General features: G+C 41.3%; 1 protein-coding gene and 1 long non-coding RNA gene across 5 annotated transcripts in view; one reads left to right on the top strand and one right to left on the bottom strand.

The window, feature by feature from the left end:
* Positions 1–3,002: 3,002 nt before the first annotated feature.
* Positions 3,003–9,500, bottom strand: LOC106814660. The gene is made up of 3 exons (XR_001394637.1): positions 9,347–9,500; positions 3,529–3,659; positions 3,003–3,020 (listed from the first exon to the last, which is right to left on the bottom strand). It is a non-coding gene; the product is annotated as an uncharacterized LOC106814660 (long non-coding RNA).
* Positions 9,501–9,673: 173 nt separating this feature from the next.
* LOC106814659 (zinc finger CCCH domain-containing protein 18-like) overlaps positions 9,674–25,074 on the top strand; it is a 40,219-nt gene continuing 24,818 nt past the window's right edge. The window contains exons 1-13 of one of the 4 annotated variants that reach the window (XM_014819008.1): positions 9,674–10,064; positions 13,541–14,780; positions 15,195–15,245; positions 15,409–15,550; positions 15,729–15,928; positions 16,024–16,175; positions 17,407–17,500; positions 17,807–17,871; positions 19,427–19,549; positions 20,140–20,229; positions 20,466–20,531; positions 20,745–20,965; positions 20,996–21,314. In XM_014819008.1, coding sequence (XP_014674494.1) covers positions 13,542–14,780; positions 15,195–15,245; positions 15,409–15,550; positions 15,729–15,928; positions 16,024–16,175; positions 17,407–17,500; positions 17,807–17,871; positions 19,427–19,549; positions 20,140–20,229; positions 20,466–20,531; positions 20,745–20,965; positions 20,996–21,314 — 2,762 coding nt within the window. In that variant the 5' untranslated portion in view covers positions 9,674–10,064; position 13,541. Of the gene's footprint in view, positions 10,065–13,540; positions 14,781–15,194; positions 15,246–15,408; positions 15,551–15,728; positions 15,929–16,023; positions 16,176–17,406; positions 17,501–17,806; positions 17,872–19,426; positions 19,550–20,139; positions 20,230–20,465; positions 20,532–20,744; positions 21,315–25,074 lie in introns of all 4 variants that reach the window. The other 3 variants (XM_014819007.1, XM_014819006.1, XM_014819005.1) reach the window with 3 other exon arrangements.

Raw genomic sequence — 25,074 nt, 5'->3', positions numbered from 1 at the left:
CATGGATGAGGGTTAGCGATCTGTGGAACAGTATATATGTATGTATATCAAGTCTCAAGAGTACATAATAGGAGATCTCCTATTATGCACTCTTGATGTATATATATATATATCTTATATATATATATATATATATATATTATATATTATTATATATTCTCTTTCACGCTATTACCCTCTTTCACACTGGATCATTATAAGTGAGCGTGGTGTAACAGCTACTAATTCGATATTCTCACGCTAGTGATAAATAATAGATGCCAAAAATACAAAACACCAGCAAGTCGATCGAGGTAATGTATGTTATGTGCTTGTAACGTTGACATGCTTGCGGCCTAATTCAGACCGATTTTCTGTCTCTGCTATTTGCACTGCTCCGTAAATTATAACGCATTTTTATGAAAGCCTTTCATTAACAGAACTTACATTACCGAACTGTTTGTCGAACATTGTGTTGCGTATCGATTATCATCACGCCGAAATCTATAATTTCTGTCATCATAGCCCTAATCGTCGCACAGCCATTGTGGATCATGTATAGGTTTTAATTGAGAAATTTATAATTTTTACAATTTCTCTCCTTTTCCAACCGCTGTGCACTATTATTATTATTATCATCATCATCATCATCATCACTATAGTTTGTATTATCTTTTAACATTCATGTGAGACTTCGCGCTACCTTTCTCTCCTTCGTTTCCTTTCTAGTAAGTGTTCAGCATTAGGCCTATGTCAGTAGGCTGCGCACAACATACACCACTGTCCCATATTCAAATACATCTAGGTATGCGTAAACGTATAATTATATGTAATTAGCTCGATCAACGGCATGCTTATTTATCCACCCCGTAGGTGTTTGTCTAACGCCTTAAAACACCATTGATTTTATGGGGATATTGGTCATTTGATCCACATATGTATACAGCCATAAACGCAGCGAACGTCATTACTGACACGTTTACTCTGTCTTTCATGTTTTTCCAACTGGCCGATATGCGGGCAGCACCAGAAGACCGAAATCGCCTCCAAGCAATCAATCTAAAATCCCCCTGCACTGCTTCCTTTTTACCCGCTGCCCTGAGAAACTCGCGCTAGTGGCGCCCTCGTTTGGTGGGATAAGGACGGGTAGTTTACGTACATCCCGATGAGCTTCATCGATATGAAAGCTCAAGAGATTGAGTGAACGCCGCAACAATCCCGAATAATTATTAATTTACGAGTTAACATAAGAAAAAAATAAGCTGAACATGAACGAATTAACATGATTTTTTAACATGCAGAATCACGGGCACGTTGCAAAAAACACTATAATTACATCTGCCATGCATTTTTACAGATACATTGACTGGAAGGAAATGAAAAAGCAGAAGATTTTGGACAGGTTGGCTGCACAGACGAACTTGTACCTGCAGGTGACCACGTCGCCAGCACGCCGAAAAAGCGTGACGGCACCTAGCAACGACGCCAGCGAATCGGCGCTGTTTGGTCAGGGCATCGGTAATTTCCTCAGCAACATCAACGGCATGGTGATCGAGCAGGTGAGCAAGGCTGGCCAGGATGCCGCGCAGAAGGTGACGAGGATTAGTCAGGGCGCCGCGCAACGCGTGAGCAGACACATGTCGAAGGCCAGCGACGAGATGCGCAGGCGGCAGGCGGCGAGAAAGCTGCACAGGACGCAAGGTGGCGCCACACTGCGTAGGACGAGCAGCGCTCCGGCGGCGCCACACGTGCAAAGGAGTGTACGTGTAGGTCAGCGACTACAGACAAAACACTGTTCCTTTGAAGGCTGCATCGACGCCGAACTAGCACCAAGTAGCAGTGCGGGGCATACCAACCAGGTGCTATCACTAAGCGACGAGGAGTCAACAGTCACTAGACTATAGTGATATCCATCACAAAACAAAGACCCGTATGTGCTAGTGTGTGTGCTAGTATTGGTCACCTAATCATAAACAGAGTAGGGTGGTCAACAAAGGTGTTTAAAAGTTTAAAAAAACGTCATCTTTGTCAAAATACAAACAGTAAGTACTCAAAATCTCATGTTACACTGCAGCTTGTGTGAGCCAATAGAGATTTGAAACGCAGAGCTTCTATCTGCTTTGTTAATAATGTAAACAAAATTTCTTTTGAATAAATAAAGGTACCTGGTCACGTTTGAGTACGAACTGCGAGAAAACACCGCTTTGTGCTATGAGCAACATAACCAATACCCCTCTACCATTTGCATCTGTGCACAAGAATAAATTATATGGCACTTTCTGCAATGCAAGTAGAACGGAGCATAACACAACAACTACACAACTTTTCTATGTAAAGAACATTACACAGTAGAACTTGTTAGAATTGCAGGCACATCAGTGGGAAAGCAGTCCAATTCCAGTTCATGTAAATTAAAAGAATGGTTTATTTTTATTTTTGTACACTGAGGGAAGTTATTAATTGACCGCAAACCATGTGCTATCATCAACACCTATATTTGTTTGGTTTATTTATAAAACTATTAAATTTGTACTTATAAATTACACGTATATTACAGCCAATTAATTGCTGGAACCTGTATATAGAATGAACATATTTTCCCGAACAAGTTCATTCCACTTCATCTTATAATAGATGCTAAATTTTTGGTGTGTTTTCGAGTGTCTTTGGAATTAGTAATGACACTAATCTCCATTTACTATGAACCTATATTAAAATTCAGCTTAAATTTACAATAACAATTTAATAAAACTTGCTGTTCAGATACAATTTACAACAGAATGTACATGTAAAGGTACAAGTTAAAAAAAAAAACACAGACATGTTACAGTTACATGAAATGACTGATGTATTATTTCAGAGGTTGTCTTTGTAACGGAATCTACATAATAAGAAAAACAGTAAAACACTGACCCATCCCATACGGGCTTAACAGGTTTTTAAGACTGCAATGCTATTCTATAATTTTGGTTGTCTCAACACTGGAGGCTGGCTGTGATCAGGATGATGGCTACATTATGTTTGTGGTTACGCTGCTCCCTCTGAAATAGAAAAAAGGATATCGGTCAATGCAAAGCTTATATTTTCTGTAACGATAGTATATTTATTGAATATTTAGTTTGATACATGTATATTAAATTACTAACAGGAAGCTATAAAATGAACAATTGTCCCTTGTCACACACAATTATGTTGGCCAAATGTGGTAGGTAACAAAATTATCATGGGTACGCGAATGCTTTGATGAGAGTTAATGAATGACTGACACTGAACTAAATGAATGATTAAACCATGAATGGTATTTGAAGATGCATATAATTTCTTAAATAACAATCGGTATGAAAACAAGGACAAATTTGTGCCCAAGTTAAAATGAACAATGCTATATACAATTTGCTACACTTATAAACACTTGCCACTATCATCAGCCTTATGATTGCATTCATTATGCTAACCAGAATATGAAGGTATAGTTGTGCGACATTGCTGCCATCTATAGGCGCTTACAATCCAACAAACCACACAACAAATATCAATTACTCCACTCACTCATAGGTTTTCCATTCTCCCACTTTACAACTTTAGCATCGGAGCCTTCTCTCTTCAAAGCTTCTGCTTTAAATTCTGGCTTAAGTGCTCGTCGGACTACTCTTGCTGCTATCTGAGAGTACTGAATGTAACTGCAATCACAGAATAATAAACAGGGATTATACATATATACAGTCCATTTGTGATCCAACATAGATTACGTTCAACCTGTCTAACTAGACTCGCACATGCACATGCCACATTATCAGGGTTCTCCCTACGTTGCGCAAACGGGGCGCGCGCGCGCCCCGTTTGGGAAAACTCCCCCCCCTCCGGTTTGAATCCTTGCGCCCCGTTTAAATTACCTCCGCCCCGTTTAAATTCCACCACAATAAAAGTTTGCCACCGCGGGAATCGATCGTCAAGAATTGCCGTTCGACCAGGACATCCGACGCATGCAATGCAGACAGTAAACAACTTAACCTGCCAATAAACAGTTAACCTGTCACTAACTGTACACCGACTCGGCTATCTTATATATACAAGAACCCCAAATACCGTCTATGGTGTGGTGGCAATTTACTGCATGTAATTAGTCGTACGTAAAAATACACGCGCCCCGAACCCCCCTAGTTTCCCCCCTCCCCCCTCCCGCGCTCCCCTACCCCTCCCCTCCCCCCTGTTTGAATTTCATCCTGGGGAGAACCCTGATTATAATATATATATATATCAACATATATGGGTTATGAAGCAACAATTGTAATATACTAGGAGTGCATCATGCTGATATAAAAACAATATATTTTTTAACATGTGGAAGTTCAATTTGGAAGTTATGAAAGATTGAAACCAAATACAATTACTTAGTTAACACCACAGTAGCTAGTCACGATTATTTAAAAAGTGTAATGTTTATTGTAAAATGCTAATTCCAGCTGGTCGACAAACATATTGCTGCTACAGCAGTGTTCTACACAGCAACAAAAACAGACGTATTAGTAACCAAAATTGCTGCTTGGCAGCCAAAACGTGCATCACTGGTCGCCAATTGAGGACTGAAATAATAGATGCAATCTGATCGCTCGTTTGGGTGCAGCAGTACCACAGTGCACCAAGCACAGACAATCACTGGATTGCTCCGCAACTGGCAAGACAGACACCAGTGAGATGCTTACTACTGACTTCATAGTGCTGGATGCAGAGATGCCAACACTTTTCTGAGCAAACTGTAGTGAGGATATCTGAAATCTGTAGTCCGAGGGTCACGCAGTTACCCAAGTATGTTAGGGGGGTGTTCGGGGCATGCCCCCCGGAAAATTTTTGATTCCGAGATGCAAATTCCTGCATTCTGGGACCCAAAATGATAATAAGTTCAAACTGATATTTGCTGCTAAATACATGTAGTTATTTTTAATCATGTTATATCAATGTAACACTGAAATAAAACACTTAAAATATCATAAAAATAATTTTTTTCCGATCGTAATAAAAATCGTAGTTGTATGCAAATTGGTCGTAGTGGTCAAAATGCAAACGAAATTCGTATAAAATACCGATAAATTGTAGTGGTTGGCACGCATCCTTTAAGGAGGGACAGTGTAAGCTGTCTCAATGCAGCATACATTGTGACATAGATTCCTATTGAGCGCAGACGCCCGACTGTCTCCGAATAAATTCTGGTCTTATCTCACATGGACTACGATGAAGAATACATTAGGCTAACTATGCTAAGAATAGAAAAACGAAATTATTCCTTAAAAGTTAAAGCTACCCAGCTCAAACGTGATGATTCCAAACAGTTTTTCTGACCGTTCTTGTATTTACCCAACTACTACAGTATTTTCCTCGTATTGCTTGCATAACAGCAAGTGTCTAAAGTTAGGTTAACACGTCTTAGAACACTTGTTCACTGTTATTTTCACAAAAGTATACAATGATTTAAGCCTGTTTGTTTACATTGTGTTGACGCAGTTATTTGAAGATGACACTTGTTTTTTGAGAGACCTTGTCCCTGTAATTTAACAGGGTAACTTGAATTAAGCAACAGAGATGTTGTACCAGTCTAGAACCACTACGTCACTCAGTAAGATGAACCTTTTTCTGGTGGTTGCCGATTTCAAGAGAATTGTCACTAGCATGCCTCCCAGCACATTTTGATCATTCAAATATAGGAAATGTAGGACTGTTTATTCTCCAATGACAAATATAGGAGTTTATAGGACAACTCATATGCTTATTATAGGGCATTTTGGCATATTTAATAGGAGTGTTGGCCGAGACACCGAGACACTCTAGATAGTCCATAGACACCGTATGCTAGCCAGACGAGGCTATGCGACAGATTGTCTATACAGCCTGACACGCTTCCATACAAAAAAACCTCCATACAAAAAAACCTATCACCTATGCAGATCTAGATGTAACTCTGTATATCTCAAATAAAACTATTCTGTTACCACCTTTGACTTGCCTTGTTTGAAATATGAACAAGTTGTCCTGCTTCTAAACTAGATTCGTATCTCTTAATTCACAGTATATCAACTAAATTCCACGATTGTTTACCCGCCATGTTTACACTGTGGATTGAGACACATTTGATACACAATTGAGACACGGAAAACCCGAAACGAAAAAGACTCGCTAGAAAATGCTACAAAAATAGTACAATAGCTGCACGATGGCTCTCACGGCAATTACACACCAAAGCAAGTGGAACGATGTTCACAAATGTCTGGGCCAATTGGAAAAACCTAAGACAACATGTTCTCGGATGTAGGGTTGGTTTACATGAGGACCGCAGATCATTTAATTTCCCTTGTTCGGTCCATTGCGGATTTTAGTCGCAGTCGGAATGATACAGAATGGTGGCGAATTCATGATTTTGATTGCATTCATCTCAAAAAGTCACCGTGAACCCCGTAACGTAAGTAACGAGCGCATCGTAGCGCATAGCTCTAGTAACTATAGCCCGCGTACAGTTGCCGCTGGGCTATAGCATCAGCCATTACGAATGCTCGGGACCAACTTACTCCAGCCAGTCAGCAGGAACTATGTATTTCCGCACGTGGAGGGGTGGGCGGGTTGTGTTGGTTGTGGACAAAAACATTGTTGTTGTCAAGTAACAAATTAATAATACTTAATAGTAATTTGTTCATCTTTCATGACAAAACTAATATTACAATCTTTTTTGATCGCTTAATTTGTTACTTGACAACAACAATGTTTTTGTCCACAACCAACCCAACCCGCCCACCCCTCCACGTGCGGAAATACATAGTTCCCGCTCACTGGCGCTGCTGCAGCGCTGCCAGAAATGGCCGTTTGAAGTTCGCAAATCGAATGTTCGTTTACAAGAAATATCGCAAGTATACCATTGCAACGATAGTTAGAGGTTAAATTTTAGTAGCTGATATAACTTAAGACATATTAACTTCGGATAAGAGGCATTAATTGCCTACCACAGACGCTTTATAGCCGGGTATAAGCGAGTCTAAGTTAGTCCCGCGCATCCCTAATGGCTCGTTCTATAGCCCAGCGGCAGTTAATGTAAGCGGGCTATAGTACTAGAACTACGTCACAGGCACTTGGAACGTCTCAATAAAATAGAAAAAGGTAAATAAACACAAAATGTATTTACTACCAAAGTTTTAATGTTTCTCTACTCTATTTCGCCTATAATCACCTGTAAATGCCAGTCAAATGCTCATCTGCAACACGCAAGTACACCGCACGCCCGTGCTGTGCACAAACAACATGAATAAGAGAGCAGGTAGGAAAGTGTGATCGCAAAATTTGCTCGGCACTCGCTTCATTTCACACGATCACAGAACGAAAACACATCCAACGGCTTCCATCTTGGTAGCTATGTGTACATAAATGTTCACTTGTTCAAATTATAATGCTGGCCTTTGTTCTTACCTACTCCCGCCAGAGATATCTCGTGAAATCCTGCAAGAAATGTTCTCTCCGTGAAAATGTAAAGAGGACGAGATGTCTGTTTATACACGAGTAATGGGGCGCATTGCATGCCGGGATGAGCTGCTGCCGGCCTCCGAGCTCTGTTTCGAGGCCCGCCAAGCCAAGCACAATGCGCGCGGGCATGACGTCACGCACACACGACTACAGCGATCGATCGAAAGTAGCGCCGTTAGGGATTTTTGGAGGATACGTCCTCTTTACATTTTCACGGAGAGACCATTTCCTGCAGGATTTCACGAGATATCTCTGGCGGGAGTAGGTAAGAACAAAAGCCAGAGTTATAAATCAAACAAGTGAACATTTATGTACACATAGATACCAAGATGGAAGCCGTTGGATGTGTTTTCGTTCTGTGATCGTGTGAAATGAAGCGAGCGTCGAGCAAATTTTGCGATCACGCTTTCCTACCTGCTCTCTTATTCATGTTGTTTGTGCACAGCGCGGGCGTGCGGTTTACTTGTGTGTTGCAGATGAGCATTTGACTGGCATTTACAGGTGATTATAGGCGAAATAGAGTAGAGAAACATTAAGACTTTGGTAGTAAATACATTTAATGTTTATTTACCATTATTTTTTTTTATTGAGACGTTCCAAGTGCCTGTGAGCTACGTAGTGCACTGATAGTTACAAGAACTTGAACTTGAAGAAGGTGGATGTATACTGTCATTCATTTGGTATATCACGTGAAGTGTTCTTTGGCGATACTTGGCAAATACGACAACTACGTGTTTAGCTGCAGCCAATGTTTGAAACGGTCTTCTAACCCTAGCAGACCGTTTCTTGGAGCTAAAGCCCGGCGCACACGTGAGTTATTTTACTCAAGTAAAATGACGCACGAGTCATTTTACTCACGTGTGCGGCGGATTTTCGTTGAGTAATTTGACGCATGCGTCATTTTACTCACGTGTGCGGCGGATTTTCGTTGAGTAATTTGACGCATGCGTCATTTTACTCACGTATGCGGCGGATTTTCGTTGAGTAACTAGACTCATGCGTCATTTTACTTGAGTAAAATAACTCACGTGTGCGCCTAGATACAATAATGTAACCCAAACCCAGGATAGGGTTACAATGCGTCGCTATGGTTTTCTGTGGACGAAATTCAGGGAACCCCTGAGTGCATCACTCAGGGCGGTTTGCTGGTGCATTTTCAGAGACTAGAACTTCCAAACTGGGTTTATTCTCAACACGAACCTTTCTCCGCTATCTTGGAACTTACTATTATGTATCACAATACTCTGTATTAAACTAATATAACCTGTTACAAAAATTTGAAGTGACGAGCGGCGAATATACTGAGCGCAATTTCTGTTGACCTGTGACGTACTTCGGTTTGAAGAGCGGATTCACCGACCAATCTGAGGGCGCTGCGTTTGCCGATCGCTATGCGCATTAAGAATGCGTACGTCACAGGTCAACAGAAATGGCGCTCGAAATATCCGTTGCTCGTCACTTCGAATTTTTGTAACAGGTTATATTAGTTTAATACAGAGTATTGTGATACATAGTAAGTTCCCAGATAGCGGAGAAAGGTTCGTGTTGAGAATAAACCCAGTTTGGAAGTTCTAGTCTCTGAAAACGCACAAGCAAACCGCCCTGAGTGATTCACTCAGGGTTCCCTGAATTTCCTCCACAAAAAACCATAGCGACGCGTTGTAACCCTATCCTGTGTTTGGGTTACATTATTGTATCTAGTGTGCGCCGGGCTTAACCGTGTGCGGGGCAGTTTAGCCTTTACTTGGCTTTACTTTTAGGTCTAGCGTCGCCGCGCGGTTTATCACTTTCTCGGTTTCTGACCATAATAAAACTAAGCAGTTAAAATCGTAAATACACGCCTAACACTAGGTAATTATTATCTTACTTGATGCCAGCTTGTCTCCAGAACGTCATGGTTTCTGTTAACTACGCTGACGTTGAGTTTATGAAGTTTGTTGTACTTTACAAAAATTCATGAACACAGACTCTGGTCGATTGCAAGATGACCCACAATTCCTTGCGAAGGTCACTTAGGGGAAAAGTGTTGTGACAATTTGTTTAAGTAGCGCACAAAAATGCCTATCATAACGAATATTGTATTTTAACAATTTATGATTATGTACTGTAAAATTTGAGCAGTTCATTTGTGAGCATCAATCGCAGACAACATCACGTTGAAAAGTTCCAGCAGGTATAACACGTGACTACAAGCAACCAATCACGTTACGCTAACTTTAAGAAATTGATATCGTGATGTTCTTGTTGCTGCGAAGTTGACTTATCTAGTAATAGTAATAGTAATATCTACTATTGAACCGGCATTTATCTGACTAGTTCATTATCACGTGAACATGATTATAGCAAATATGTGAATCTAATTCACTGCTGAACTTCCTACGGACATAATTTTAATCTTGTTTGTGATTTCACAGCGTGTAAAACGCGCACGCGAGGCGGAAGAGTTGGCTACTGAGTACTGGCACTGCCACTGGCACTAGGCCCTACTGCCTACAGGCTACTGAGTACTGGCACTGCTGTCTAGTATAATTTGTCAGACTAGCCTAGCGGCTAGCAGCCTACGGAGAAATTTCAGTTTGATTGATGTACGTACAAACTGCAATCGTAGCCATTGCGTGTAGTTAGAAATGTTGACTTGTTATTTATTTGTAAACCCCTCATATTGTAAACCTGGAGTTACTGGTGCCTAAGCCTAAGGCTAAGGCGAATCTTAAATTTTCGTCTTCAATTATGGATACAGGATAGTGTATTACTATTAGGGCTCTTTTTATACCACGGTTGGCCCAAGGATAGAGAACATGGGTCCCAATAGAGAATTGTCTGTCTTGACGTAGAAGTGAGATTTACGGATTATTTAATTGAACACAATGTGCCTTTGAGGGCGGCAGACCATGCAAATGAACTCTTCAAGAAAATGTTTCCAGACTCACAAATAGCCAAAAAGTATGGTTGCAAACATACAAAAACACGTGAAATTGAGACGTGACGTGAGAAATTGCAATTCTTACCTGTGTTTTAATACATGTATTATTACTATAGTAACCTAACTGTGTACGCTCTCTGAAAAGTCATGAAAAGTGTTTTGAATCCTAACTCGTAGGGTTGAGTCTAGGGTTGAGATAGTGTCATCAGACATGAGAATATGGCCCACAGTATGCCTCAGATTGCAGGAAAATGGCTTAAATATTTCAAAATTTTCTGGGGGGGGCATGCCCCCAGACCCCCCTAGCACTGTCATGCCAACGGCTTCTCTATCCTTGAACCCCACGGTTTGTACTTGATACTATTCCACTAGGCTTTGGATTACCTACTTTCTCAGCAAATTATGTGACTAGACTGTTACAACTAGCAATGCCAGTCTGATGACATCACAGGCGAATCGACAGATTTACACCATTTGAACTTCGGAGGATGTTTATAAAATCGTAACTTGTTATTTTCTTTGAGTATAAATCTATCTCAGATTAAAGTAATAATAGTGCTGTAATCTATTTTTAGCATTTTGCAGTGACAGCGGGTGGTTTAGAACAAAATAGGGTTTTAATAGCGTGATGTATTCGTTTCCAAACTGATTGAATTAGCCTTTATATATGGGCCGGTTATGGCATGCATAATTGACTTGGATTGGTACAACCCCCAGGCCCTCTCTGATCCATCCGTAAATGACATCCATTTTAAAATTCCTGGGTAGAAACTTGAATACGATGGCCTTAAAGCGTGTATTGCGAGTTTTTTGGCTCAGAAAAACTAAATATAGCTGAATATAGTCACACCTGACAGTGGAAATATCACTGATTATACCAACATTCAAAACACCAAGATTTTATGCAGTTATAGCATAGAAAAATGGATTTGACCACATCGTACCAGCAATAAATTTTATCGTGTTCCGACTCTCAAAATCACAAATGGTGTCTTAAAACAAGTGCACATTAAAACAAAAGGGCGGGCAATTCTGTTTGGTAAATATTATTGAGTTTTTATGTCAATAATTCAGAGCACTTTCTGTCATTGTCATTCCCGTGTTACTATCTGACTGGCAATCCACAAGCTTCTCTAATAACAGACTTTACGTGGCATTAGTACTACACTGCTGTTACGCTAGTATGAACGTCTGTGTTTACACATTTCTACAGTGCGACGGTATGCATTACTGCACCGTGATAGATGTCTCGCGCTGCCGCGAGAAAATCCGAGAGATGGCAACGGTAAACAGAAACAGAACGCAAAATTGTAATCGTGCATGATTTCATTGGATTTGGTGAATACGAAGGTTCTAAGACATTTTATCGTTACTCTAGACAATTGCTGTTACTCAAGCAATAACGGTAGGTATCATGAAAGTGGGGAAAACACTGGAAAATTCTCGCAATACACGCTTTAAGTTAGATGTGCTATCACATTAATAGTCTATTCTTATCAAAGTATTTATATTTCTAAAAAACGGTATGTTGCCAGTAACACACAGTGGCTTTATCAACACAAATGACATGTTGCCATTACTACAATAACACATAAACTAAAAATCACAATTTATCGAATGGTGGTAATTTAAATGTCATATTATATTGTTTCTTTAGTTGAGTCATAACTTACATAATCCTCATTTGTTTTGCATTATTTAATGCAGATATAGTGCAAAGCCACGATGGCTCGTGGTCAACGTGAAATTGGTGCTCCATCTCCATGGCAACAATAAGAAAAATGGGAAATAACCAGACGATTATGGTTAAAATGATCTAAAAATAGCTAACTAATGAATCATGATACAGTGTGGGTTAAAACTAAAGTGAGAGCAAATATAGGGTGTAAAATCAGATTTACATTCATTTTTATCTCTTAGAAGTCAAATTTATGACAACATCTATCATTCCATTTGAGTTGCCAAGAAGTAAAATTATGGCTACAATTAGTAAGCTATAATCATAACTTTGGTGTAAACAGATCTCATATGAAATATCAAGGTAATTAGTTGAGAAGTGTAGGTGATGTAGCTAATAAAGTCAGTAGTAGTGTAGCCTCGTTATAACGTGATGGTTGTGTGGGGTCCATAATATGTCATTGCGAAAAAAGCGGGGTTGCGCTAAATCGGGGTTATAATATATGTGGCTATACAGTGTTCAACACGAACCCACGTCCGACCGACCTAGTCGGGTAAATGCTTGGTCCGGTCGCATACAACCAGAGTGACTGGTCGTGTTAGAATTGGTCATATATATTGCACTGAAAGGTCACCACCTCTGGCTAGACTGGTTCGCGGCCGCACTTTGTCGCAGAGCGTGTACATTGTCTAGCAGATCGTGAGGCCGGATACCAGTCTACGCTTCGGCAAAAACAATAACGTGGCTTGCTGCCAGCCGCAGTAGATGATCGATAAACCATGCGCTCGTGTATGCCCGTGGTAGAGTACGAATGCTGCACGTGAACTCGGCCCACGCACGATTTAAAGCGCGGGAACAGCATCTATGAATTCATACGATGACACACTCTTATCTAAATAAAGTTTTTCATAACAATGGTCTGGGTCTGGGCTAGTGAAAGTTAGGTCAGGGCTAGTGGTTTTCCTCAGTTACTAGCCCGATGGTCTAGTGAAATAAGTTAATGTTGAACCCTGCTATATAAGAGCAAAAAAAGGGGGTCCAACGACTCATCGCGTTATATCCGAATTCGCGTTAAATTGGGGCGCATAAAATCGGGGGTTCCACTGTCGTTCCAAAATTGTTGTTTTGCTCCTTTACCTTGCAAGACTTGGTGATTACCGAAACTGTCAAACTTCTATTAATTTAATTATTACTCCTAATAAATTAAATATTGTTTATATATATATATAAATAAATATGTCATGAATGATTACCTAATTAAATGCTAAATAATATTCAACTGTAATTTATGAGACTAATTCGTATTTGTACATGGATATATATAGCATATCTAGTTGGAATGGAAAAAAGGTAGCATGACAACCTTTTAATATTTCAACTGTATAATAAATAAAGGATTCATTAAGTATCTAGCAGAGTTACCTAATAGGTTAATTATTATTATTTTTTTTTCATTGTAGAATGGAGGTGGACAATGATGATCAGGCCAGTTCTGCTGGAAGTGACCGAAGTGATGTGGAATCCATGAGTGGTGTAAGTGAAGGTGGATCACCTGTCGGCCCCCCTGTTGCATTTAATGCAAGTGAAGAGCACAGCCAAGCACAGCGGGTTGACAGCCCAGCACCGATGTCAGATACAGAAAACGAGGAAGGTGTGGATGATGAAGACGAAGATGAAGTAGATGATGGCGACGAGGATCGTGTAAAAGGAGGAAGCCCAGCACCCAGAAGTCCAGATGAATTGTCAGAAAATGAAGGCGATGGGGAGGCTCGAAGTGATGTAGCTTCATCAGATAGTGAGAGCAGTCAGCATTCTACTCCAGAAGATTCTCCATCACATGATAATAATGTAACTTCATTCGCAGAGGCAGTAGCAGATGAAAATACAGATGAGCAATATGGTGCCGAAGTAGATTCTACCGGTATAAAAAGTCCTAACGTATCGCCGAAGGTAGGAGATGAACCAGACGACTCTGCTTCAAACGAAGGCGAGGATTTACTAATTTCTGGGAATAGTTCTCATCCAGTGCAGATACCCCAGCTGCTTATGGACGAGGAAAAACGCTCCTTACAGTTAGGAAGCATTTCTGAGGTTAGCTCATCTGAATCTGGAGATTCAGAGGAAGAAGGAGAAATTGAAAGTGAACATACTAAAGCTACGGAGGTGAGAATAGATGGTAATGCAAAATTTGATGGTGTGTCAAATGAAAACACAAAAGATACCTCGGAGTCGAGTGATGGTGAACTTGATGAAGTTCACACACGACAACTAACTGTCCTGCCAAGAAAAGACAATGTAAAGCAACGTTTCCATTCAAAATGTGATGACGTAGAGTTACAGGGTATTAGCAGTGGTGATAGAGCAGTGACTAAAATAGATTCGCAAGTAAATGTAAAACCAGACAGAAGTAAGATCGAAGTAAAGGATGTTTCAAAACTACAAGGTAAGATAGATGAGGCTGAGGAGATAAGTGATGAAGGATTGGTGAGTGACAGTGATGAGGGCTTACTGTCTGAATCTTCTGATGAGAAGGAGAAGTGTATGAAACATACCGCACACTACAAACGAAACGATTCACTCGAGGATGATTTGGAACAGTTGGACTATGGAGAAGGTGAAGAGGAAGGGGAGATTCAAGAGCGCAGGCCTAGCCGTGAAAAGAAAAAGCATTTAAAAGCAGACTTGGAAGAAGGAGAAGTAGTAAGTTTAAACTTGTACTGAAATTATGAGCCTTATATTATATTCAGTAGCGATGCATTTGTCTTCTTAGGGCCCTTGTCGCAACTCATAAGATCTGCAACCTTGCAAACTGATTAAAACATTATTATAGCAAACATTTTTGTTTGGCGTTTAAGCACAGTGGCAGCTATGTATAATTTGTAACATTTTCAAACCATCCTATAAGATATAACATTAACCTAGATCTAACAGTACCTATTCATGTTATCTGACAGGCTGCGTGTGTTTATATCAAATAAAAGAATGGATATCCAAACCTCATTTATGAAATGGTTGGAACCATTTTTAGCAATTTGTTAATTTATTATGTGAGCAATATATAAAATGTTCATAAATGATGTGTATCAATTATTATGATTTCTTACATTTTTGCAGGAAGAAGGAGAATACATAGATAGTGATTTAGATGAAGGAGAAATTGTGGATGTAAGTGTTAATGAAACTGAACTTAGGGTTTGTGCTATATAACGTTATTCAATTTTAATAATGGATCATGACGTTAATTTTGTTGTAACTTTATTCTGGGATTAACATCTATTAAAAACGTCTATTGTATAGTGGCATTCGTGTAATTGCTATAAACCTGTAGGGTGAGGATGATGGCGAGGAAGGTGAACTAAAGGAGTTCCATGAACCAGCTTCTGTACGTCCACGCAACATTTGTCGGTTCTTCTCACGTGGCCAGTGCACATGGGGTGCTAATTGCCGATTCACTCACGTGAACCCTAATGGTAAGATATTTTGCTACTTTGAGTGAATGTAGGATGATGGCACTTTTTTCTCATTAAATTCAAAGAATTGTACAGTAGAAAAACTATTAATAATATTGTGATCAAGCATCCTCTTAATCTCAAAATTATTAGAAATGTGACACTATGAGTACATTTTAAAATTATTGAATATTCACAGGAAGCTATAATGTGCCTGGACGACCTACTCATGCGCCGCCTCTGCTAGCAAACCCTCCTCATGTAATGCGAGCTCCTCCCCCAGAACGTAGGCCACCACCTCCACTACCACCCCCACCACCAGAGGAACTAGCCCCTGCTCCTCGCCCGTCTCCACCCAGGGAGTCTGCTTGGGAGCGTGGACTGAGGAAAGCTAAAGAGGTATGTATGTACAATTATAATATAACACAGCCATGAAAGTATGTTGCTTTCCATTTTTAGGTTTGGTAACCTGAATGGTTTTCCTTGTCTTTCAGGCCCTTAGGAACGCAAACATGAAAAAGGAGACCGAACCAGATTACGAGGAAAAGTGCCTCAATCTCAGTGTGGAAGTTGTTGAAGAGTTCGAACAGAACAAAGAAAACCGACAGCTTCCAGAGAAGAAAGTTGCACCGCCATTCCAAGATGGGTATGCATTGTTTGTAGATGTACTTCAGTTAGGTAATGTTAGAAATTAATATTCCAAGTCACACTGTAGTATTGTTTCCAGTGTTATTTTTTAGTGTAACTAACTTACTATAAGCGTTCATGAAATCTTGCAGTATGTGCTTTTAGTGTTTAAATAACAAATCTACAAATAGTTACACAATGGCCAAGAAAAGTTTTAATTGGAGCATACGTAGTGAAGAGTCGTATGGTAATATGTGAAGCCAGGGTATTAGCCAGGGGCCCGTTGTCAGAAACAAAATTAGTCTTAACATTAGTCTTAACATTAACTTCCACTGGTAGCCGTTGACAGAAACATCGCAACGTTACGAGAATGAAAAATTCTCGAAAATATCCTCTTAACATTACGAGAGCCCAGACCCTCTCAAAACTTTAATATTAAGTTGAAAAAAACACATTTACACTATGAATTACAATTATAGTGATATTATATTTTATAATAATTAATAAAATGTGTGTTTTTCTTGAAAAACACGTCAAAATCATTAATTATCTACCGATCATAAAACAAAGCAATACATTTAGAAATGGCGTATGGCATTTGTTCTCTTGTTTTAAATGTTTGCCACGACTCTCGCGTCTCGTGTTACAGTGTAAGAATTTGTAAGAATTTTTGTCTTGTTGTGCAGAATATATTCATGACCGCGTCGTTTTTCATCAAATATTATTTATATGTGGTTAGCTATCATAATATGCATAAATTACTATGATGTACAATAAATGTGTATGAATTTGAATTTTGTGATCGATTCTCATCCAATCAGCAGCCTTGTGATGAAGTTCCTGTTATCGTAAGTTTTCTAATAGCTGCGATGTGTTTCTGTCAACGCTCCTCTCGTACATTAACATTAGTCGTAGGTGTTATCTTAGCATTAACTTTAGCATTAACTTTACGATGTTTCTGACAACGGCCCCCAGGAATGAGTATTGTGAGAGTGCAGAAAAAACAGTGTCGGTGTGTCTTGGCCAAGACCGCTACAGGTGGTCTTTGTGAACGCCGTAGGCGCTTAAGGGGGGGAGAGTATGGGGCATATGGGGGGCCTCCCCCGGAATAAAAAAAATTTTTTTTGGCCATGCAGTTTAAAAACTGATCGTGCAAATCACGGCTGCACGGCATGCTGGCTAATACGTTGCCTACTATCCTGTTGCTCGTGGTTGTAGAGAGCTGACACTTACGGTTCGCAATCTTACAGGTTTGAGGAGGAGCTGTATCCTCCATTGCCTCCACAGCAAGAGTATGAAAACTTTGAGGTTCGGCGAGCGGGACATGAGCGCACAATTGTTCACGTACGTAATGCGTCGTTAACAGCGCAGTCGACTTGTGATTTGACTGATTTATTTGTTTGGCCTGATTTGTGTGTTTCAGCAAAAAAGAGATAAGTGCAGGCATAGTGCTATCTAATAGTGTCAGTCAGGGTAGAGCATGTCCTCATCGTCACTTGCTCTTTGTGATCTTTTTTCACCACTAATTTTAGAATATCACTGAACAATAACATAATTATTATAACAAGGTATTTATATAAATAAATCCAAAAGAAATTTTGTGTGCGAAAATATATAGGTAGTTTTAACAGTTCTTTTTTGCTGTATTAGGAAATGGAGAGGTCTAGGCCAAGAAGAGAGGTAAAGGAGAGAGTGCCATCACCACCTGTTGATAAGTAAGCTCTATATAGCGTTTTATATAATTTTTTGCTCATCTGACATAGTCAGATGCAGCTTGTAGCATCGCACGATCGTCCGTCCGTGCGTCCGTCCGTCCGTCCGTGCGTGCGTCCGGCCGTCCGTCTGTCCGTCCGTCCGTCAACAGTTGGGCACAAATCTTAACCGCTCGACGTACGGTCACGATATTTGGCACATCGGGGGAGATCGTCAAAACGAGTTGGGATGTCGAAGCTGGGGGTCAAAGGTCAAAGGTCAAGAGGTGTAAAAGAAGGGAACATTCACTCCTTAACTTAAGGTATAGGGAGGAAATACAGAATTGCGGCACAAATCTAAACGGCTCGACCTAGGCTCGTGATAGTCGGTGTATAGCATCATGGTAGGAAAAGCCATCACTGCTTGCCGAATTGGACGCGTCACAGGTCAATGGGCACAGGGCAGATTTTAGACATTTTCTGAGGAAATGTCTGACGGCAGCGATTTGACAAACTTTTTTGTTTCAGCGGTGACCTTAGGCATTTTTATGCTTTTATTTGAAAGACGACTGAAATTCCCTTTGTGCTGACAAGCGAAGAGTAAGTGTCGGATAACCTTTTGACCCTCAAAGAGGAGGATTAAACATGAGCATTTGTTACTTGTCGGGTTTGCTGTCAAATCTATTACATGCCTATGGGATGTTACGAGGCTTACAATGTTCACAGTGAAATTCAAAAGCTACAATTTGGTTGAAGAAATGTTTATGCCTCCTTAAATCATATAATTTCTATGGCTTCTGTACTGTCAGTATTTTACAGTAACGTATGCCACTGCCAGTGCATGTGTGGTTGGCTGTTCAGATAGTTTTTGCCTGCGTTAATTAGTTCACAGGTGGCAGCCTCTCTATTGCAGCCTGTAGGCTTGCCGTAGGTAATGGAAATGGGGGGGGGGGGGGGGGGGCGGGGGGGGGGGGGGGGGGGGGGGGGGGTGGGGGGGGGCGGGGGGGGGGGGGGGGGGGGGGGGGGGGGGGGGGGGGTGGGGGGTGGGGGGGGGGGGGGTGGGGGTGTGCTTACCTATTCTGTCTTGGCAAATAGTTGTTGCTACTACGTACGATGGGAGCTTCCATCTTTAACTGGAGACACTTAAACGTACGCGCCATCTCGTGGCAACTTTCATAACGATCCCAAACCAACATTCCTTGAGAAGGTTCCTGATACCATACCCTGTGCATTGCCACTGTTTACGGCATGTATGTGAACACATTTGGGACTAAGGGTTTACGAGATCCACCACTCCACCACAGAGTCACCGCAGTAGACGTTAGATGAGCGCTGTCGCTCCGCGGCACTTGTTGTAAATAGCAAGGTTTGTCAATTTCATTATGCTGTTGTGTTAAATAAGTTATTTGCATTCATGTTTAATATAATATTTTAGTAAAGTTTCACCTGGTTGAGAAACAAGTTTTATCGAGTGCAGGCGCATGTTTGACGATGTGAGTACAATTTGACAGTTCAGAGAACCTAGCTGCACATTAGGATGCCGGTTGGTCGCTGCAGTATTGTTTACTTGCTTTCACAGGTTTGGTCGACACAGGGATCTACGGCAGGCGCCTCGTAAGGCGCACGACTCGAGCGAGAAGCAGCCACGGCCATCGAGTAAGAAGCCAGACGAGTGGCATGACCCCTGGAATCGTGCACGACGGTAAATCTCTAAGCTTCTCCCATTTTGTACCGCTGCGAGACTGTTTATGGGGACACTCGGTGCTCACTGTCTTTGCCAGCTGCACTGCTCAGAGAAGTGTTTTTTTATATTGGTTTGTTTGGTGGTCTGATGTTTAGTTAAAATGATAGGAACTGATAGCCCAGATGTACTGGTGGTCGGTTTCCTTATTATGAGGTTCTTGATAGTCTTGTTAGGCTCGTTTTTTTCAGCACTGTTGTAGGTCACAGTCTTCTCACTTTTCCTGCAGCTTCTGTCAGCTCAGTTATTACAGTGTTAATCCCAATGTCTTCACGCTGTCTTAATTTAAGTGTGTTACCCACAGTGTAGTCTCATTGCAGTTGTTAATCATAGTGTAGTGATTGCTGTTCTCATCAAATGTGTAGTGCAATCACATTATATTAATTGCAGCATAATTTCTTCTCTGTGTATTAATTGAAATGTAGCTTCAATTTTGTCTATTATTTGCTATGCCTTCTTAGTCTCAATAGTCCTAACGCTATTACAACATTACACCATTGCAGTTATTTCCACAACACAGTTGTTACCCTCATGAGTCATTTTCTTCTTAGATCGCAATCACCATCGAAGAAACAAACTCGGTCACCCCTGCATAGGAGGCGGTCAGTATCATCCAACTCCTACTCCAGCTCGTCGTCAGGGTAGGAATGATCATTCTAAAATATTATAGTGCTCCACCTTATGTGATTTACTCTGTGAAGGATTCTCCTGTGTTTGAAGGCTTTTAATGTGTACGTTAAAATTATGTCATCAGGGTATAGACTTTTTCGTAAACAATCCATATGGGTCAGTCACTCTGAGTAAGCTGTGAAAGTAAGTGATTTGTGTTGATTTCAGCTGGTTGATCTGTTATTTAGTAGTTGTTTATGATTTTCAGGTCATCATCATATTCCTCTTCTAGTAGATCCTCGTCTGGTAGCTCACATTCTGGTAGCTCATACAGGTTCGTTTTAGTTGGCTATATTTAGATAATCTGGAAGCGAAAAATGCTGGCACATGTATGAAAGTTGTTGTTAAAACTCTGCTGAAAAATCTTATGTAAATAATATCAGTAGCATTGTAGCATCGTTGTATACACGAATATCGTTACCTGCTGGTGTCGATGCAGCGAATCCCACCACGGTGTCACTCACGCGCGTGTGCTTGCTCTGGGTAGTCGATCTTCGTCGCGGTCCCTGTCACCACGAGCACGAAGGGTGGCGCCGGATGCGGCAGAGAGGCGAGCCCCTGCACCTGATGGCGTCGACAGGCGAGCACCAGGACCAGGTGGGGCAGAAAGACGTCCTCAAGGGACTGATGGCATGGATAGGCGACATGCTGGGCCTGATGCAAGTGACAGGCGGCAAGCTGGGCCTGATGGAGGCGACAGGCGACAAGGTGGGCCTGATGGAGGCGACAGGCGACAAGGTGGGCCTGATGGAGGCGACAGGCGACAAGGTGGGCCGGACATGCCAGATAGGCGAGCTCCTGGGCCAGACAGAATGGATAGGAGGGGACCTGCACAGGACAGAATGGACAGACGGGGACCGGGGCTGGACAGACGGGGACCGGGGCTGGACAGAATGGACAGACAGGGACCAGTATCGGACAGAATGGACAGACGAGGACCCCAATCAGACATAGGGGATAGGCGAGGGCCACCGATGGATAGAATGGACAGGCGAGGACCTCAGCAAAACAGAGTGGACAGGAGAGGACAAGCGCCGGACATGGTGGACAGGAGAGGATCAAAATGAGTGAGTGAGAAGAAGTCAGTTTTAATTGAGCAACCATCGACGTACATTATAGAAACGAAGAGTATATATGGGAGAACTCGCCATTATATACTCTTGATAATTATATGTGTAATTTTTTATGTGAAAATAATAAATAATATTATATATAAATTATAAATATTTATAAACGCAAAATGAATCAAAATTTGTGACGGTAGATGGCGCTATACCCGCCTTGATGTTTCTTAGCATAAATCATTATATTCATAATAATATAATAATAATAGTATAAACATGTTCATAGCAGGAATTTTGCATTAAAGGCATAATAGGCCCATTGATTATGCAAAGTTGACGAATGCTACAGTAACTGGCACCTTCTGTAGTTAATAAGTACATTACCTTATAGCCAAACGCGTATTAGTTTGTCCAATATCACTGCTAATTACTAAGAAATGTCTAATTGAAATCCCGTAAATCTGGTAATCTGGCGCCAACGCTAAATTGGTTGGCAAGCAAAATAGCCTCGAATTCGGCTAGGTGACTACGGGTGTTTAGCAGAGAATTGTTTGTCCCAGGATGCTTATATACGACTAATGAGCTAGTAGAATGTATCTCTGGGTGTATTCTCCGGTATTGAGGCACAAGTAAATAACCGTGGTGCTAATGAACGGGTACCCACATGTCTTCAATTTCGGACACAGGTGTATTCGTTTGACCAATATACGTAAATACGCGCAGTGCCGTCGCTTTCCATGTTTAGTCTGTGGCCGTGGTTAGTCCGCGATCCTCCATAGTGTTGGCCCCCAACACAGCCTACTTCATTATCACGAGCGCCGTGATCGTATGTGGATTCCACGTTCATTGCAATCGGAGCTACTGTTACGTATACAGTTACGGTACTGTACTATCGCTAGCATTGCGTACGGCCGAGCGAAAATGCATGCGTGCGTGCGTTTTGCATGCGTGCGAAAATGTCGGTGCACTATAAATCTGTTCACACCCGTTTCGCAGTATGCGTTTCAAAAACTGTAAACAAGTCAGTCAACTGATTTCTTGGACTGGCGATTTCAATTAGACATTTCTTAGTAACCAGCAGTGATATTCGACAAACTAATACGCGTTTGGCTATAAGGTAATGTACTTATTAACTACACAAGGTGCCAGTTACTCTAGCATTCGTTAAAATTGCATAATCGATGGGCCTATTATTCCTTTAAAGATATTGTCAATGAAATCTTGTAAATCGAACCAGACGAATGTGACACCACAGACTGTTTGTTATCTGCGTGTCTATATAAATGCTATATAATTGCCAAACCCTTATTTACCTAATTTGCATAATTTTTTTTAAATATCAAAACCTCTACCCGCTTATTCATTCACATACCAAAAATGAGCAAAATCCATTGAACCTGAACTAACTAATGGCAATTCCCATTTTTGCCAAAAAAATGCCGTGGCTCGAAAGTACGTCGACTGCGTGGCTCCAAAATAGGACGTTTAATATGGGAGCATAGCAGTAACAACTATACCCAATTTTAACATGTGGGTCAAACGGTTCCTGAGTTATTGTTGACCGTAGCCAAATGTTGACGGACGGACGGACGTACGACGACAATGGCAATAGCTCAGCTTGACGATGTCAAGGTGAGCTAAAAATCAGATGGGATTCGATCCAACGACCTTTGAGCCGTGATGCCTTGTGCTGTGCGTTCGGCTATCCAGGCTTATTGGTTTCTAGATTATGGATGTGCCATGAATATGACACACTGTGATGTCAAGTGAGGCAGTTCAGGAATCCATGTTTAACCCTCCTCTTGAGGGTCAAAGGTTATCAGACACTTGCTCTTGTCACGTCAGTGGAAAAGCACATTTCATGGTCCTTTCAATAAAATGATAAAAATGGTAGGTCAACGCTGAAACAGAAAGTTTTCCACTCTGTCCGTTAGGCCATGTCCTCAGAAGCGAAAATGTCTGATATCTGACCTTTCCCATGGCCGCTTTGACCTGTGACCTCCAATTTCGCACTGGTTGGTGGGTTTCCTGCCCATCACACTATACACCGAATATTAAGAGCATAGGTCGAGCCGTTAAGATTTGTGCGCGCAATTCCGTATTTCCTGCTATACCATTTTCACGATTCCCCCCCCCCCGCCCGACGTCCCGAATATCGGGCCATACGTCGAGCAGTTCAGATTTGTGCCGACACTGTGACTGACGGACGCACGCATGCACGCACCGACGATCATGCGATTCTAGCATGCTGGCATCTGACAATACGTCAGATGAGCTAGAAAATGGTCATGCATTGACATGCCCACTTCACCTATACGCACACTTCCTAACACACGGGCAGAGACGGCAGGTTCCAGAGTGTCATTTGTTTTTGTGTTCAAGTGAATGTTGAAGGCACGCATATACTCACGCTCATGTCGAGTCTTTCCACGCTCATCCCTGTAGTTGCGCGGGACCTCACGCTCAGCCCTGTGGATCCCTAGCAGCTTCCGGTCAGGGCGGCACTACAGCACTGGCTGGGGCCGATAACATCCTGGCAATAGCACATCACCACGAGTGAAAGTTAGAATGTAAACATTCACTCATGCACAGCAAGGCAGTAAATGCAACTGTCCAATTATGGCACTAAATATGGTGTATACAGGCAACATTAAACAGGTATTTAAGCCTGATAATGACCCTCAAGAAAATAAATTTCGCATAATTTATTAGGCACATTAATTAATTAACAATATTCACATTAATTAATAGGCCCAGGCTAGAGAAACCAAACGGAACAATATATATAGTATATATCAGGGTTCTCCAAGAGCACTTATAGCCTGCGCCCGCCAGGCTATCGTCGAGCCCTGCATCCTAAAATGCACCCTCCATTCTAAATATCATAGCCCCCGGACCCCGCGCTAGCACGCAAACCGCCTTCGGCAATTTGCAACTAGACCGTAAATGCAGAACCCGCATGCTATAATGAAAAGCTTGGAGAACCCTGTATATTCAAGAGTACATAATAGAGAAGAGTACGACACCGTTTTAACAGGCGTTTTGTATAGTTTTCAACTTGTAAATATTCTATCAATATGTGAATAAATATATTCAAACTTTACCTTGTTTTCGTCTATGATTCTCCCTTAATCATATGACACCACCAATTTACCTGAAATCGTATGTGTTTTCAAAAAAGTTCTTTGAATACGACACGGTTTCAAACAGTTTTCACAAATGGACGCATGTTTTCGGCCAACGTTTATTATGGGATTAGTGTTCTATTGTCTCTATCTTGTATCTTGGTTACAACCTGGTGCTGCTGCCGCATATCAAACTTTGGCCGAAAACATGCGTCCATTCGTGAAAACTGCGAAACCGTGTCGTATTCAAAGAACTTTTTTGAAAACACATACGATTTTCAGGTAAATTGGTATGACGTATTATGTATTCTTGATATATATATTATACAGATTTCAGCAGATGATTGCACAGCTGTTTGCCTAATACCCAACAGCACTATAGCTGTCTGCAGTGTCTCCAGCCAGCCATGTTACTTACGAAGAAGGGACACGCCTGTCACCATGATCCTTGAGAGAGGAAGGGCTGGTAGGGTGCTGCTGCTGAACCCTTCTCCTGTTGTCTGGGTACCCACCAGACCCAGCCTCAAGATTCCCACCATCTTTTCTGAAAACCCAATTACACATATGATACAAGGCACAAGCAGTTGTTGATATCAAACATTTTTGTCCTCAAATCAGATATATTATA

The sequence above is a fragment of the Priapulus caudatus genome, unplaced genomic scaffold (assembly GCF_000485595.1).
Source record: "Priapulus caudatus unplaced genomic scaffold, Priapulus_caudatus-5.0.1 Scaffold959, whole genome shotgun sequence".
In the NCBI taxonomy this organism is placed as follows: Eukaryota; Metazoa; Priapulida; class Priapulimorpha; order Priapulimorphida; family Priapulidae; genus Priapulus; species Priapulus caudatus.
This window is presented reverse-complemented; position numbering and strand designations above follow the sequence as displayed.